At 40.9% G+C, this 16,127-nt stretch overlaps 1 protein-coding gene across 1 annotated transcript in view; it reads left to right on the forward strand.

The window, feature by feature from the left end:
* LOC119732168 (procollagen-lysine,2-oxoglutarate 5-dioxygenase 1-like) overlaps positions 1-15,297 on the forward strand; it is a 41,777-nt gene extending 26,480 nt beyond the window's left edge. The window contains exons 18-19 of the mRNA XM_038205582.1: positions 1,973-2,098; positions 14,842-15,297. Coding sequence (XP_038061510.1) covers positions 1,973-2,098; positions 14,842-14,997 — 282 coding nt within the window. The 3' untranslated portion in view covers positions 14,998-15,297. The remainder of the gene's footprint in view (positions 1-1,972; positions 2,099-14,841) is intronic.
* The last annotated feature ends 830 nt before the right edge of the window (positions 15,298-16,127 follow it).

The following is a 16,127-nucleotide window of genomic DNA, read 5'->3' on the forward strand; positions in this document are numbered from 1 at the left end:
CACCATTCATCCTCAATCCTCTAGAATCCTCCAAAACCGCCAGGAGGATTTTGGAGGAGTGAGGTGGGTTAGGGTTAATACTCCTGGGTGGAGAGAGGCAATTGGGGTGAAGTGGCTTGCCCAAGGACACAACATGTGGCCAGCGGCTGAATTCAAACTCCTGCTCCTCTGATCATGAGCCAAAAACCCGCTAGGTCACACTTGTAGTGTTAAGTCAAAGACCTTGGCCCTGGCATGGTAGTCCATCGACGATCACTCCCCGGCCATTAATACTCCTGGGTGGAGAGAGGCAATTGGGGTGAAGTGGCTTGCCCAAGGACACAACATGTGGCCAGCAGCTGAATTTGAACCCCTGCTCCTCTGTTCATGAGCCAAAAACCTGCTAGGCCACACTTTCAGTGTTAAGTCTAAGACCTTGGCCCTGACACCAAGGTAACTGGTCGTCACCACCTCCTCATGTTCAACCTTGGCCGACAAAACCCTTGTTAAACCACTAAGGATCTCGCCGGAACAAAAAAATAGATGACTCACGTGCGAAAGACATATCAAACCTGTGATCGAAGGAAGTGTATTAAAACCCTTGGTAATTTAACTCACACGGGTGCGAGGAAATCAGATTTTGATGAAGGTAGCAGTCTCCATCAGGTGCGATTATTGCGAAATCTTCTGGCGCTCTGCCAAAAGTGGCATTTGTTTCAGATTCTCTAATGGTGTACTTCCTTGACTGGTGGATTAAACGACCTGAAAAAGAGGATTGAATTGTAATTTGACCTTCTTTAAAATTGGCCATCTGCTTCAACAACATAAGCAAGTTGATCGGTGTTAATGGCTCGGTTTCTCAATTTTTTGTTTCATTATAATTGTTTCATCAATCATTCGTTGAATTTGACAGCCAGAGAGGGAGGGTCTAAAGAGCCCATGACGTGAACAACTGGACATCCCATTTTTGGTTAATCTTATTGAAAAGTGCACTTCTTTAAACCTTAACAAAATGTCCATGCTTTTCTGGGCAGATGAGGGCGCTGTTGCAGTGATGTCATTTCAGGAAGACACTATTCAGTTGAGGGGGTTTTCTGTTCAAATTGTGAACCCAGTATTTGCTCATTGATAGCTTTTTGAGAGAAAACTTTGCTCATTGGCCTAATGTCAGGTACTGAAAAATGTCAACAATTGTGGCAAATTGTTGTTCTGAAATAGCTGTAACATGGAGTTTTCTGCCTGAAACAACATCACACTTTTGCTCATGAATATGCAAAATTGCATCAGCATTAGCAATTCAAGAGGGCACTAAAACGCCCTTAAACATGGCAAAATGAATATTGAAAATAATTTTAAATGGGACACAAAGGTGCATTTTCAAGGACTGCATTAAATAAATTACATTACATGGGCCCTTTTTAAAGGTAGAGTCCATCATTTGCAGCCATCCGAAAAGTAACTGGCGTAATTATTGTTGAAAAACAAACTTGGTTGAAAGATAGTAAGGGAACTAAACTCCCTGTGAAATTATTCTTTCTGGGAAGCTGTCATTTTGAAGTAATCAACGAAAGAAGGCATTTCCAACGGTGATTCTTAAGAAGCACCGTAGGAAAATTTAAATTAGTAGTTCGTTTTGTTATTCAGTGCAGCGCGCACAAGTATTGGAACGACGCACACGCGCGTGCGGCTGTTGTAATTCGTCGGATCAGTGCGCGACGTCGCGTAAAGCTGCAATTCAAAACATGATTCAGTAACTTTTGATTTGAAATTGAGATCTTAGAATGCTGTTTTTCTTGGAATGTACAGCTGAAGCTTAGCTGAAACTTCATCAGGTTAGTTGCTCAGTATCCTTCATTAGAGTTTGAACTCTTTTGTTGCTTCAAACGAACAAAATGCACAAATTACAAATGATGGACTGTAGCTTTAATGGAGTAACTGAATAATTTAGAAAGCCTTAGTGTCATTTTATAATTCTTTAATTTTGAATTTTCAGGCTCATGCCATCATGAACTTTGTCGTGCGTTACCGACCGGACGAACAGCCGGCGTTGCGACCCCACCACGACTCCTCCACCTATACTATCAACGTCGCCCTCAACACTCACGGATTGGATTACGAGGTAAGCCGTTTGTGGTCGTCTTTTCTTCACAAATTGTGTTCCTCATGCTATTTTTCAAGTTTCATCCCGAAAAAAAAAAAAGATTCCTTTTCTAAATGGTGATTTTTCTAGCAAGACACGAGTTATTCACTTTGAATGAGACATGGACGTTTAGTTATTTAGTTATTACTGTATAATTTCAATTTATTGGCTGCTTAACAATTATTTAGTTCTCGTGGGGTAGGCTGGTCCCCGCCTCGCAATCATTATCAATAATATACCAAAACCAAAACCTTTTGTTAACAGGGTTGCAAAGTCCAAAATTAAGGAAGGATAAAACAAGTTTTTGATTGGAATTAAACATTAAAGTTGAAAATTTATTAATAGGAATAAAACAATGTTTTTTGAAGAGCATGAGGGGCGTACATGTATTGTTTTTGCAGCAAACGTCGTATTTTAACCAATTACATGACGCACCTTAATATGAATATTTATCACGCTGTGTGGATGGAAGACACTTGGGTTCTCGTAGTGTTTCCCTTCAATTAAACTTATCCCAACCAACAAAAACATTTGATGAAAATGGACATGGGCTCGAACCACAGATCTTGCGATCCATAGTTCATTCCACTATCCACTAGGTCACTCTGGCAGCTCAACGAAAGCCGTCCTTTGAAATGCTTTAATGTACATGCATGACTGAGTAATAGCAATGTCGTAACGTCATTGATATTTTCTTATGAATAAACATCGAACTAGCTGAATAATCATGAACCATTGACAATGTGCGCTGCAGATAAAAACACTGCTCACTGAGAATGCAACGATCTTATAGCATATAATATCAGTTAGAGGTCTTTGACAGATCAAATAACAATTCTAGCTCCCATGGCCATTGCAAATTGGGTCAGTCAGGAGAAACTAGTTTTATTTTCTCTCTGGCCTAACAATATTTCTCCCAGCTGGTAGTCAGTTGTACTTTGCTTATCATGAGGATCTGCAGCGTCTGCAAGTTGTATCGGTTACCGGCCAAGTTTTGGCATATCGCAGTTGACTTTTTGTTGGCGGTCTTCAGGGAGTTAATTTTTTTATTGATGGGGACTCCCTGTCTCATTAAGACCACTATCGCTAGAGCTCTGAATATGAGACAGATTACGAAGGGATGTAGCCATATAACCACCTGGTTTTTCAATACACTAACACCTATCAAAGTTTGTTTCGGGGCATGAAAATCTGGCGCACTGCTTGTTTTTCATTTGCGTTCTCACGAAAATAAGGGTTCTCTGAGGAATAAAATGATTGAATGGGTGTGTTCATATTTCGCCCCTTCCTGTCTTTTCCCCGCCTCCCCCTCCCCTCGTAACCCATGGGTTTTGAATGTCATATCAATACCTCGCCTTACTTGCTGTGAATGACATGAACTACTGGTAGATGCTCTGATCTGGTACACGGTACCCTGTGGAGACATGTGCATAATAGGGAACAAAAGATTGTTCTATAGGTGAATAAGTCTCCACAATATTATCACAAAATAAATGGATTTTACTCAAAAATTATGTATTTCCAAAGTGTTGATCCATCGCAAATTGATTTATTTTATGTAAGGGATATTAAGTTTGAATTTCAGCTAAGGAAATTAATTCTGATTAAAATAGGTTCTGGTTAAATTTACAATGTATGCACAGCTAAGCATAAAGAATACAAGGTCTGGCCTATGGGCCCAATGTGCCAACAAAAGAGGGCGCGTTTTTACCACTTTTTGAGAGCTCCTTGGACAGGACACACAGCATTCGCGTACTGTATTGTACTGGTAGCGCGCGGAGTACGCATGACTTCCTGAATGAGCCAAAGCTATAAGCCACCGCGTCTCCGCGTGAGCGTCAGGCGTTGTCAGCGTGCGAATACGTTAGAATTTAACTTGCAATGGTCTCCCAGACTAATCCCCGCCCCCAATAACTTTCGATCATTCGAAATACGCAGTGGATGGACCGGGAACCAGTCTAGGTCTCCCCCACTCTCCTTTGCTGGCCGTTGAAGGGGTATTTGTGCACTGAGCCCATGACCTTGACACAGTGCATCCTCCAAAATCAGCCACACTGTTATGTCACAAAGCCTCAATCCTGCAAAATCCTCCATTTTGCGAAGGTTATATTTGAGGGTTTGGGAAGGTTAGGGTTAATAAATAAGTAAAATAATAGGGGAGACTGGATGCCCATGACCTGGGGCCAATTTCACGGCGCTGCTAAGCACAAACATTTGCTTATCACAAAAAGTCTGGCTTATAAAAGCAGGTTACCAGCCAAAACTCCATGTGATGTATATTGCTCATGATTAGTATTCAGCTGTTGTTTGCTTAGCATGAAAATCACATGGAGTTTTGGCTGGTAACCTGCTTTTTTAAGCCAGGTTTTTTTGTGCTAAGCAACTTTTTGTGCTTAGCAGCGCCGTGAAATTGGGACCTGCAGTGAGATGACGCACTGCAACGCTTGAAATGGGAAAAACAGTTTAACAGGAAGCGTGCAGTATTGGAAGGACAGGGTAAATGCAGCTTGATGGATTTTTTAAAACCGGCGAGAATCGGAACAGTAATTTGACCCATCTGTTGTACTGCCTATGGCAGACTTTCTCAGGAATTTAGCTTCAAGGCACACATCCTCCACCCCCCCCCCCCCCCCCCACTAACTGACTATGTTTGCATTGGGCACCTCAACATGGTAATTGGTTACACGGGTGTAGCCCCCAGAGGGGTGAGAAAGGGGTAAGGACACTGCACCCTTGAGATAGTGTCAGCCACCCCTAACACTCACCCCCCATACTGTTCCATCAACTTTTTAAGTTGATTACACATCTCCTGTTTTGTGATACCAATCGGCAGGCTTGTTGCATAGAAAGTCTGCCAGTCAGGATGAGTGGACAGTTTTGATTGGCTCCTCTTGCAGGTGTCGGTGCTTAGATTGTTCCAACTGGTCTCAGCTTTGGTCCCCATGCAAAAGCTGACCAACTATCCCCCGAAAAAGGTCTTCCAAATTTTCAAAAATTTTCAAAAATGCTTCACTTGATGCATTTTTGGAAATGACCTTCTTATATTGTTTTCTTCAACATGACAGCATGCCAGAAGGAGCAATTTCACAGGGAGTTTAGTGCCATTATTATCTTTAAACCAAGAAAGATTTTCAACAATAATATCATAACTTACTTTTTGGATAGCTGCAAATGACCTACTCTTCCTTTAAAGCCGAAAATCTTTTCTGAACAACTGCTAAATGTTGAGGTTTTTTTTGTGGTTTTGGGTAAAAGGGGACCCTAAGTCATCCTATCACAGGAAACCCTTAGATCCTAGAAGCTTACACATCTCCTTGAAGGCTCACTCAGAGATAGGAACTGATGTTGTTTCGATTCCGTTAAGCCGCAACAGGGGAGTGTGTCATCAGACGCTTTTAGGATCCTTAAAACGTGATTCGTTAATTGCCAGAGCGTCGTTATCAGCGGTGTATCTACATCTGTCGGAGTCTGTAATAATTTTGGAACTCTCATGTAGGTTATCTCTCGAACTCCAGGGGTTTTGATAAATGACACTCCGTTACATGTAAGTCAACGTGGCATTCCTGTCCAACAAGGTCAGATTTAGTCAAATTAATCTGAACACTTTTACGACAACAGCTGTGTCTTTTCTGACTTGTCATCAAACAAAGCTTTTTCAATGATTTTTAGGTCGAGCAAATACATTTACTGGAGCGGGGTTCTAAACAGGGAGTGTGGCCTAATGGTTAGGCTTCGTGACTCATAATCAGAGGGTCAGGGGATCGAATCCAGTTCCTGGCCATGTGTTATGTCCATGGGCAAGTCACTTTACCCTCACCTGCCTCTCTCTATCCAGGGGAGCAAGCAGTGGCAGTATGGCCTAGTGGTTATAGGGATCCTGACTCATGATCAGAGGGTCAGGGGTTCAAATCCAGTTGCTGGCCATGTGCTACCGGTATGTCCATGGGCAAGCCACTTTACCCCCACTTGCCTCTCTCTACTCAGGGGAGCAAGCAGGGGGAGTGTGGCCTAGTGGTTAGGGTTCCTGACTCGTGATCAGAGGGTCAGGGGTTCGAATCAAGCTGTTGGTCGTATGTTATGTCCTTGGGCAAGCCACTTCCCCCTCACTTGCCTCTCTCTACCCAGGGGAGCAAGCAGGGGGAGTATGGTCTAGTGGTTATAGGGTTCCTGACTCATGATCAGAGGGTCAGGGGTTCGAATCCAGCTGCTTGCCATATGTTGTGTCCTGAGGCAAGCCACTTTACCCTCACTTGCCTCTCTCCTCCCAGGAGTACATGTACACATGAAGGGTTTAAGACCAAAATGCGATAACCACTATTAAGTTATTTTCATATGAACCACAAAGGTAAACTGATTAGGTGAATTATAACAATTTTTGAAAAGTTGAACAAAGAAATTGAATGGAGCGGGATTTGAACTGCGACCTCCGGATTACCGTTCCAGTGCTCTACCAACATAGAATCCTGCTTTCTCCTGGCTGACCAAAGTCAGTGTCAACGGGTTTTATATCCTTAAACACAACTTCAAGAGACAATAATTAAGTTTAGAAGCAGCTGTTACATGTATACCGTTTTTATTCTTGAAACTTTGATAAACATGCAAATGGTTCGATTTTTTTTCTTCAAAAAGGATAGATTACCCTTTGGAAAACACTTCATATGTAAGTGGGTACCAGCATCAGCTGGTGTTTTTTTGCTAGTGCAGAAATCTCAATGTTACCACTATTTCAGCACCAAAATTTGCCAGAAATTTGGATATTTTGCTGTTGTAAATTGTTCTTTTCTTTGGTGATTCTTTTCAGTACATGGCAGTAGGTCAGTGAGCAAAGTTTGGGTTCACAAATTGAACAGAAAACCTCTAAACTGAACAGTGTCTTCCTGAAATGACATCACAGTAATAGCGCCCTCAGTTGTCGGGAAAATCATGGAATTTTTTGTAATGTTTAAAGAAGTGCACTTTCCACTAAGATTAAAGGGAATAAGGGAATATACAACATTTGGGAACATCGAAAAATAAACCTAAGTTTTTACGAAATACCTTACTAGGATGTTGGTAAATGACAGTCTAAAGCATCATGTAAAATTATGGCACCTGGTGTGAAGTCATTTTCAAGAAAATGGTATTTTTGTATAAATTTCCAACGGTGCTCCAAATTTACCATTTTTCAGTCCAAATTTTGTTTGCTATTGGTTACATGTTCATGAACGGGTACAGGCCAGCTAGACTGGTTCCCTTACCTTACAATTTTCCGGCATCTATAAATTGATCCATTTTATCTTTAGTGGAGTCAGGGAACCAGACTACTTGAACACTTTCGTTTTTCTTGGTTTTTCCAGCATTTTCGAACACAAAACTTCAAACCTTAATTGTAACAATATTTGATGTATTATACTAACCCCTCAAATACTGGTACCCGGTAGTTCATTTCTGAAAATTACAGCAAAAGCCAATGATGTACATTTCCTTTAAACCAAACAGGGATGTCAAATGGTTTTCATACATTTAAGAGGAATAGAAATTTGCACAAAATATGTTCCAAAGTAAACATTCATGTCATGGGCCTTCTGAGTCCTCAGGATGTATACATGAGGGCACACACAGTAACTACTCGTTAATTCAAAGTCGAATAGCTCGAAACTCTGTGTATCACGGAGGTTTTCCCCATTCCCATGTAGAGAATAGGATTTTATGTATGAATACCCATCGGTACCTCCGTTTACCTCAAACTTTTTATTCCGCCAGTCCATAGAAAACACTGCCAGAACAGTCACAAAGAAGCGTACATCTCAAAACTTTGTTCATGACTCATTACTGCCCAACTGACTTGGTCTTTGACGTGTTGATGCAGCTTACATGTAGCATTGTGATCAGACATCTAGCCCGTAACTGCTGACAAATCCTGGCTTTCGAGTTAGCTTGATCGCTACCACTGGCCTATATGTGGCCCGCAGTCCAAACAATAGCTCTTCGTGGTGGCCATGTGACTGCATTTTTCAATGCACGCAAGATTACTACCGCTTGCCCAGTTGCAAGTGGTGCGCCCTCTATCAATTAAATAGGACCGCCATGTGACCGCGCCACACATCGGAAAACCCCAAAGCATGGTGCGTTGATATTGATTTAAGCAAACAACACGAAATAAAGTTTTGCTACACGCAGTTTACGTGGTTTATTGTCATGTTTTAGGTAAGAACAATATGAAATCTGAAAAAAAGTGATGCTTGGTGACCAAAAATTATTAGAGTTTTTTAAAAAGAAGGAAAGAGTGCCAAATCACATGCCCATTGCATTGTTAGTAATGGTAGAAGCCATTCATGTACACGTGTACACGTACACGTGTGTAGATGACATAATGAAAAAAAAATCGGAAAATTGTTTAAGTCGAACACTTGATACCTCAAAGTGTTTATCCATTCCCTTGAGATTCGACTTAGCGGGAGTTTACTGTACATATACAATGCAACCTTCATTAATTCTCGTGCTTAGGCCACCCATCCCTGTCTAAAAGTACTCTCATTCAAACCTGCAGACTAATTGACATTTTTTAGCTTGCCATGTAAACCAAAAAGTTTCCCGAAAAATCTAGGCACCACTTTTTAACTGTCCGGCATTGTCTTCTTCTCCTTCAACTCCAACAAAAGATAACTTTCATCATTATTCCCCCAGCGGTTCCCGTAATAAGATTTCCGCATCTGTCCCAAAACGCAAGCTTAGAAGAAAGAAAAAGATGACGTTACGTCTAGAAAGTTCAAGGACTTCTGCTCCCAAGCCACCACGACGCTAACTCCTGGGAAACACAAAGAGCTGAATCATCCTCCCTGGCCAATTGTACTTTGAACTTTTTCTCTTCGGTGTCGTTTCTCATAACAGCTGAGATTTGTGAGAGGCTGTCAAAATATTCCGGTAACATTTGGCAACCGCCAACCCACATCTTAATCAAGATCTTTTGGATCCAGTGCGGGAAATTCTAGGTGGGGTTGTCAAGCTGTGTAGCTCTAGAGTGCAGTTCATGCCATGTAAAGCTGATTTTGTTTCGGTGTGCACTTTTTAAAACAGAAACATCTTCGCATTGCGGGACGTCAGGCACACAGCTGCAATGGCATTGAATGCTATTATCGCGCATGCACGGAGGACCGCTTCAAAGGCGACAGCATTGAGCCAGCTATTGTACGAAGCAACTATGCCGTGACAGATTATCTGAAGAATAGCTAGCACAATGCTTGCGGCATTGAAGGGGGCAACAACAGGCCTCTAGGGATTGCCAAGAACGACGAACATACCAAGTTTGAAGTTGAAATGCCAAGTACTTCTGCGCCAGCAGGGCATAAAAAATTGACATGCTGAAGTTGTGGTTAACGTCCATCAACGAAAACTGGCTGAACTTAACGTATGATCGGGAGAGACACTACGGGAAGTGTAGGGTCAGCAGAAGTACTAACACTAATTTGACATTTTCATATTTAATAAGAAACCCAAATGTTTGTTCAAATTGGCATCCTGTAATTTCCCCTAAAATAGCACCTGTGGTTGACAGCTTAGGGGTCAAGACGTTGACCAGAATGACCTAGCTCTTATACAGGCAGTGATGTACAGGGTGAGTAAAAAAAAACGAAACCCAAATGTTGGGACCATTGTTTTAGTGAAGTTCTGTATGTAGCACTTTTAAAATCTAGGATATGAAAGCCCAATTCATAAACTTTCTTTTAGTACAAGAATCATTCAAATCACTCATGTACTTTTCAAGTTACAGAATTTTAAACACAACCACCATTTTAAGGTTCCGTCCACGGATCACCAAAAAGTTCAGTGTTCTTTCAGCAAAACAAAAACAAATCATATAGGGATGTGTGTGAATTGTTTTTGTTTTGCTGAAGGAACGCACACCGTCTTTGTGATCCGTGGACAGAACTTATAAACGGTGGTTGTGTTTAAACTTCTGTAACTTGAAAAGTACATGAGTGATTTGAAGGATTCCTGTACTAAAAGAAAGCTTTTGAATTGGGCTTTCATGTCCTAGATTTTGAAAGTGCTACATGCAGAACTTCATTAAAACAATAGTCCCAACATTTGGGTTTCTTTTTTTTTACTCACCCTGTACATCACTGCCTGTATAAGAGCTAGGTCATTCTGCTCAACGTCTTGACCCCTTAGCTGTCAACCACAGGTGCTATTTTAGGGGAAATTACAGGATGCCAATTTGAACAAACATTTGGGTTTCTTATTAAATATGAAAATGTCAAATTAGTCTTGGTACTTCTGCTGACCCTACACTTCCTGTAATTTCTGTGCCGATCGTACAAGTTATAAAGCTGATATAGACCAGCAATGTTAAGTTCGGCCAGTAATCGTTGATGGACGTTAACCACAACTTCAGCAAGTCAATTTTTTTATGCCCTGCTGGTGCAGAATATCTCTAGAATTACTTGGCATAGCAACTTCAAACTTGGTATGTTCGTCTGTCTTGGCAGTCCCTTGTTTTTGGACTTCTTAGGTCAGTGGTCGAGGATATTATGGTACAAACAATAGAAATGGTTTCAGCAGAATAACTCTAGAATTACTTGGCATTTCAACTTCAAACTTGGTATGTTCATCGGTCTTGGCAGTCCCCCAGAAGCCTACAGGTTTTGGACCCCATAGATCATTAGTCAAGGACAGTATGGTAAAATACAGTGGAGTGCTGTGGTCCAATGGTTACCGTGTTCGACTCGTGTGCCGTAGTACATGGGTTCGAATCCTGACCGTGGGAACACGGTGCTTGTGCTCTTGAGCAAGGCACTTTACCATTATTGCTTCGTCCTTAGGATGGGACGTAAAGCCGTCGGTCCTGTGTGTTGTGTAATGCATGTTAAAGAACCCAGTAACGCTAAGAGAAGGGGTTTGCCCCGGTGTTTCTGGCAGTGGCTGCAATATGCACCGCAGCACCTTGTAAACCCTTATAAGGTGCTACATAATTGGTCTCATATTTCTCACAAACTTCATTTACCTGTCTTTAATAATAGACATAATTTCCAGCGCCTTGAGTACCTAATTGCTGGTCGATACGTGCGCTATATGAGACTCTGGTATTAAAAAGAAAATAGAATTGATTTCAGCAGAATAACTCCAGAATTACTTGGCATATGAACTTTAACTTGGTACGTTGGTTGGTCATGAGGTCCCCCAGATCATTTAAAATGGGCTGAGCGGGGCATTTGTGTTTGTCAACACGTCATTCCTGGGTTTGTTTTATTCGCTACTCAAAACCCAGCTTGCAAAATTGTTTTAGACAGGCATAGAGATTGTGTAAGCGCTACGAGTCACCATTTTTTCCCTCCCAATTTCCCCTGAGAGAGCTCGTCTGTGGCTTGTTACGTCCCTCGGGGAATTCAGTCGGTCATTCCTAGGGGTTGACAGCTGGCGAGGTTTTGTGTGTTGTCAACTTGTCATCCAGAGGGGTTATACAAAGATCAGGGAGTTGAAAGTAGGAGTCGTGACGATCGGATGAGTCACAGAGTGACAAGGGGGAGGGAAGGTTAAGGGGCAATGAGGGTTTGTTTAAATAGTTGGATTTTTTTTTCTTTGACTTTATATCTTGTTCAAGGTTTATTTTGTTGTTACTGTTTGCTTGACCTACACAATGCAGTTTTTCCCCCTAGATTTGTATGATGAAGAGTACAACTTTGAGAGAAGGCTGTGGAATAATGTTGTGCATCGGATCGAGTTGACCAGGCCAAACTGACCCGAAACATTACAGATAAAAACCGAATCTGAACCGAAACCGATCTGAACTCCCTAAAACCGACACAACTCGACCTGACAAAAATTCAAGGAAACCGACCCAAACTGACCTGAAATTGACCCGACCTGAGAAAAACCTGAAATCTGGCTTGGGCAACTGAGTCCGCTTTTTGTGCCTGAACTTACCCACATCAATTGAATATCGTCGTCTCTCAGAGAGTGAAGCATATCATACATGTACGATACAGTGAAGACTCACAACGTGACCTACTGGTGAGCCAATTATGTTATAGACCGTCTGTGATAGTCTGCAAACCACAGATGGTCATACCGGGCAAAGTGACTCTGCAATAAATTGTGCATCGTGTGCATTTCCGAACTGTTTAGGTTTATTTCTGATTTTTCCAAGATGGCTTAACCGAACCAGCCCTACCCGAAAATCGCAAATGCAAACCAAAACCGAACCGACCCGACTGAAATGTTGATTTAACCGACCCAACGGTCGGGGTCGGGTCGGTTTCGGGTCGATTTGCACAACATTATTGTGGATACCCAATCATGTGGAATGACAACCTCTAAACAAGGCGTGGTCCTTCGAAGAACTAGAGGCGTCAATTTTATTTAACACCTGTGTTCCCAAAAGATCCTACTCTGTCTGATGTCTGTCTGTTGTCTGTCTGATGTCTGTCTGTTGTCTGTCTGATGTCTGTCTCATGTCTGTCTGATGTCTGTCTGATGTCTGTCTGTTGTCTGTCTGATGTCTGTCTGTTGTCTGTCTGATGTCTGTCTGTTGTCTGTCTGTTGTCTGTCTGATGTCTGTCTGATGTCTGTCTGTTGTCTGTCTGATGTCTGTCTGATGTCTGTCTGATGTATGTCTGTTGTCCGTCTGATGTCTGTCTGATGTCTGTCTGATGTCTGTCTGTTGTCTGTCTGATGTCTGTCTGTTGTCTGTCTGTTGTCTGTCTGTTGTCTGTCTGATGTCTGTCTGTTGTCTGTCTGTTGTCTGTCTGATGTCTGTCTGTTGTCTGTCTGTTGTCTGTCTGTTGTCTGTCTGTTGTCTGTCTGTTGTCTGTCTGTTGTCTGTCTGATGTCTGTCTGATGTATGTCTGATGTCTGTGTGTCACGTTTTTTTGTAAAAGGCCTAAGGTGTGTACGGAAACACAAAACGCAAGGGTTTATGGAGAGGCTTAGTTATATCATGAAACTCCATGGATTTACATGTATGCCCCGATTTCACTGTCCTCTGAAGTCACGGTTGGCACGTGAAAAAAATGATTTGTTTTGTTTTGTTTTTGTTTTTGCAGATTTGTTTCTGTCAGACTTTGAATAGTTAAATATTAAACATTACATGTATCTCTATGAAAACGCTCCAAAAAGGCTATTGCGCAAAACGTAACGTTGATGATGAAAAATCCGCCAAAATACCTTTTAAATGTCGATCGTACGAATTTGTACGATATAATTATGTATGCATTTTGAAACCTGACTCAAAAATACGTCAATTGAGGGCGCACTGATCATTTGTAAGACTTTCCCAAGTAAATCTTGAACTCGTCCTCTAAGTAACAGACTTTACTAAGTTACTCCGAAGTACCTATTAAAACCTACATATACACACACAAATGTTTCTGTTTATAGGATATTTTACTTTTCCCATGTCAAACAAGCTATTCAAATGAACAGCAGGACATCAGCCTTCCTTTGTTCATCCCCTGTTAGTTAGGACTGGACTTGTGATTTCCTTATGACTGGACTTGTGACTGGACTTATGACTCGACAACTACACTGCTGAAGATACAGGGTGTCTTAAATAAAAAATGTAGCAGTCAATCCATAAAAATATTTAAAAATACTAGCCCTCTCTTTTTGCTAACATTATCTATAGAGTCTGAAGGTGTAGTAAATACTCTACACAATGGTCTTTATCCCATCTCATTTGGACATTCCAGTCCAGAGATACAGCTAATTAAATGAAAGGACTTGAATTCCAAGTTGGACCACTTGGTATCTAATGAAAGGCATTCACATACCAAGAAGGCGAAGAAAGTGGCCCAAACAGATTTTGACGGTCTTTACAAACTTTGTCGTAACTTTTAAACAAAAGGTCCAAATCACACAGAACGAAAATCCTGTCAAGGGTAAAAAACACACTTTTTCATCTCGTGGTATTTTTCTTTTTTTATAGTTTCCCCAGAAAAAAAATGTTTGACTGCTACTTTTTTTTTAGAGGCACCCTCTACATGTACAGCGCGTCCCAAAATACCCGCAACATTTTTTTTGCGAGGCTCCAGTTTACATGTACCGCCATTATTTTATATCATTTTAAAGCTTGGAACCTTTACTTTAGCCCTGGTAAGTATTGGTTTGATTTGCAAAAGGGTTTTGAAATTATTGGTGTTCAAATAAAGGCATGTCAAAAACAAACTCAACCGATTTCAAGGAAAATCAATCATGCACATTTTTTCTAATGTGGAAATGGTTCATCATGTTCATGATGTGATTATCTCGTTGCCTTTTACTTTCTGTGTTTCCTATTCTTTTTGATCCAAGTGGATACCTTAAACGAATTCACAATACTGTTCTTCGTTTTAAGTTCAATTTGGAAATTCACATGCAAGTACCTATTCAAAAAGCGCGCTCAATGTGTGACTCGAGTTTGCATCTGATGTACCGCATAATCGAGTTTCCTTTAAATCGGTTGAGTTTGTTTTCGACATGCCTTTATTTGAACGCGAATAATTTTCAAACTCTTTTAAATATCAAACCAAAACTCGCCAGTGATAAAGTTCAGATTCCAAGCTTTAAAACGGTATAAAAATAATGGCGGTAGGTGTTTCCGCGCCGACGCTAGAGCCTCGCACAAAAAAAGTTGCGGGTATTTTGGGACGCGCTGTAACAAAAAATGTTAAATTTGAAAAAAAAAATCCCAGGTTGGTAGGATGTGAATCATCCCAAAAAAAATACCGAAAAAAATTACAATTTCTTTTTCTTTTTCCTTTTTTAAGGGCGGTGGAGCCCGTTTCATCCGGTACAATTGCAGCGTTGTGGGTTTGGAAAAAGGCCACCTACTAATGCACCCTGGGCGACTAACCCACTACCATGAGGGGCTCCGAACCACCAAAGGAACACGCTACATCCTGGTCTCCTTCATTGACCCCTGAAGAGGGTGCGACCTCGTGACCCTTGCCCCCTGAAATGTTTTTGGACTTCCAATTGGTGCTATTCGAGGTATTTTTAAAAAATAGTTGTAGTATTTTGTTGGTTGCATAGATTCTTTCTGTGCATTTTTTGTGTGTTATTTTCATTATTTGTATTACCTTACGTCAATTGCCAAAAATAAATATATGCCATAAATTGGACGACACACTAAAAGCTTAACTGGCAAATGATATTTGTTAAACTTACATTATGGCTGAATCATGCTGATAACTTTAAAATGTTGTTCATTTTTCACTAAATTTTTGTTATTTTTTTTGATAAATTTGATGATTTTTTTCCTGTACTTTGATAAAAAATAGTGAACATGAATCGCAGAATACACCACATTGTGTAAATACTAGGCGTCAATATTTGAAACCTAATATACAGTATATTCGTTTTACCAACGTCTCTCTTGCTATCCTTCACAGTAAATTTAAGATATTTTTGTACATGTACCTCTGAACAGCATGCCCACCATCGCAGGTCTTCATTTCATTTCCGATTAGATCCTAGTTCTAACCTACTGTACTCTCATGGAAGGAAGTGGCTCGTGGTTAGGGTCTAACTCATGATCAGAGGGTCAGGGGTTCGAATCCAGCTGCTGGCCGGGCATTGTGTCCATGGGCAAGCCACTTCACCCCAACTTGCCTTTCTCCACCCATGATTATAAACAGTTACTAGTATTGGCTGGGGAGTAACTTGCAATGGAGTGGCATTCTATCTAGGGACATAGAAATATTCTCAGTCAATTCATGACAAAGAAACACCAGCTGATTGGTGTAAAATACCTTTCCCAAGAACACAGCATAACCAGCAGCTGTATCCAGATGTGCAACCAACAAATACTGTTCATCTGTAGTCCATAATCTCCCAAAGTCTAACCACAAAATAACCAAGCAAAATTACTCTTAATTTTTTTGAAAATATCAACTGAAAACATGTCAAAATCAATGTATATTACATGATTTTTTCTTTCTTTTATTTTGCTTTGAGCTCTGCTTTTGCTCTATTGCAGTCCTGCTCTATTGCAAATAATTTCTATGCTCAGCAAAGTCCCGTGCTGAAAATCTCTGCGAAATAAAACCTAACT

This window comes from Patiria miniata, unplaced genomic scaffold, assembly GCF_015706575.1.
Source record: "Patiria miniata isolate m_02_andy unplaced genomic scaffold, ASM1570657v1 HiC_scaffold_24, whole genome shotgun sequence".
NCBI classification, from domain to species: domain Eukaryota; kingdom Metazoa; phylum Echinodermata; class Asteroidea; order Valvatida; family Asterinidae; genus Patiria; species Patiria miniata.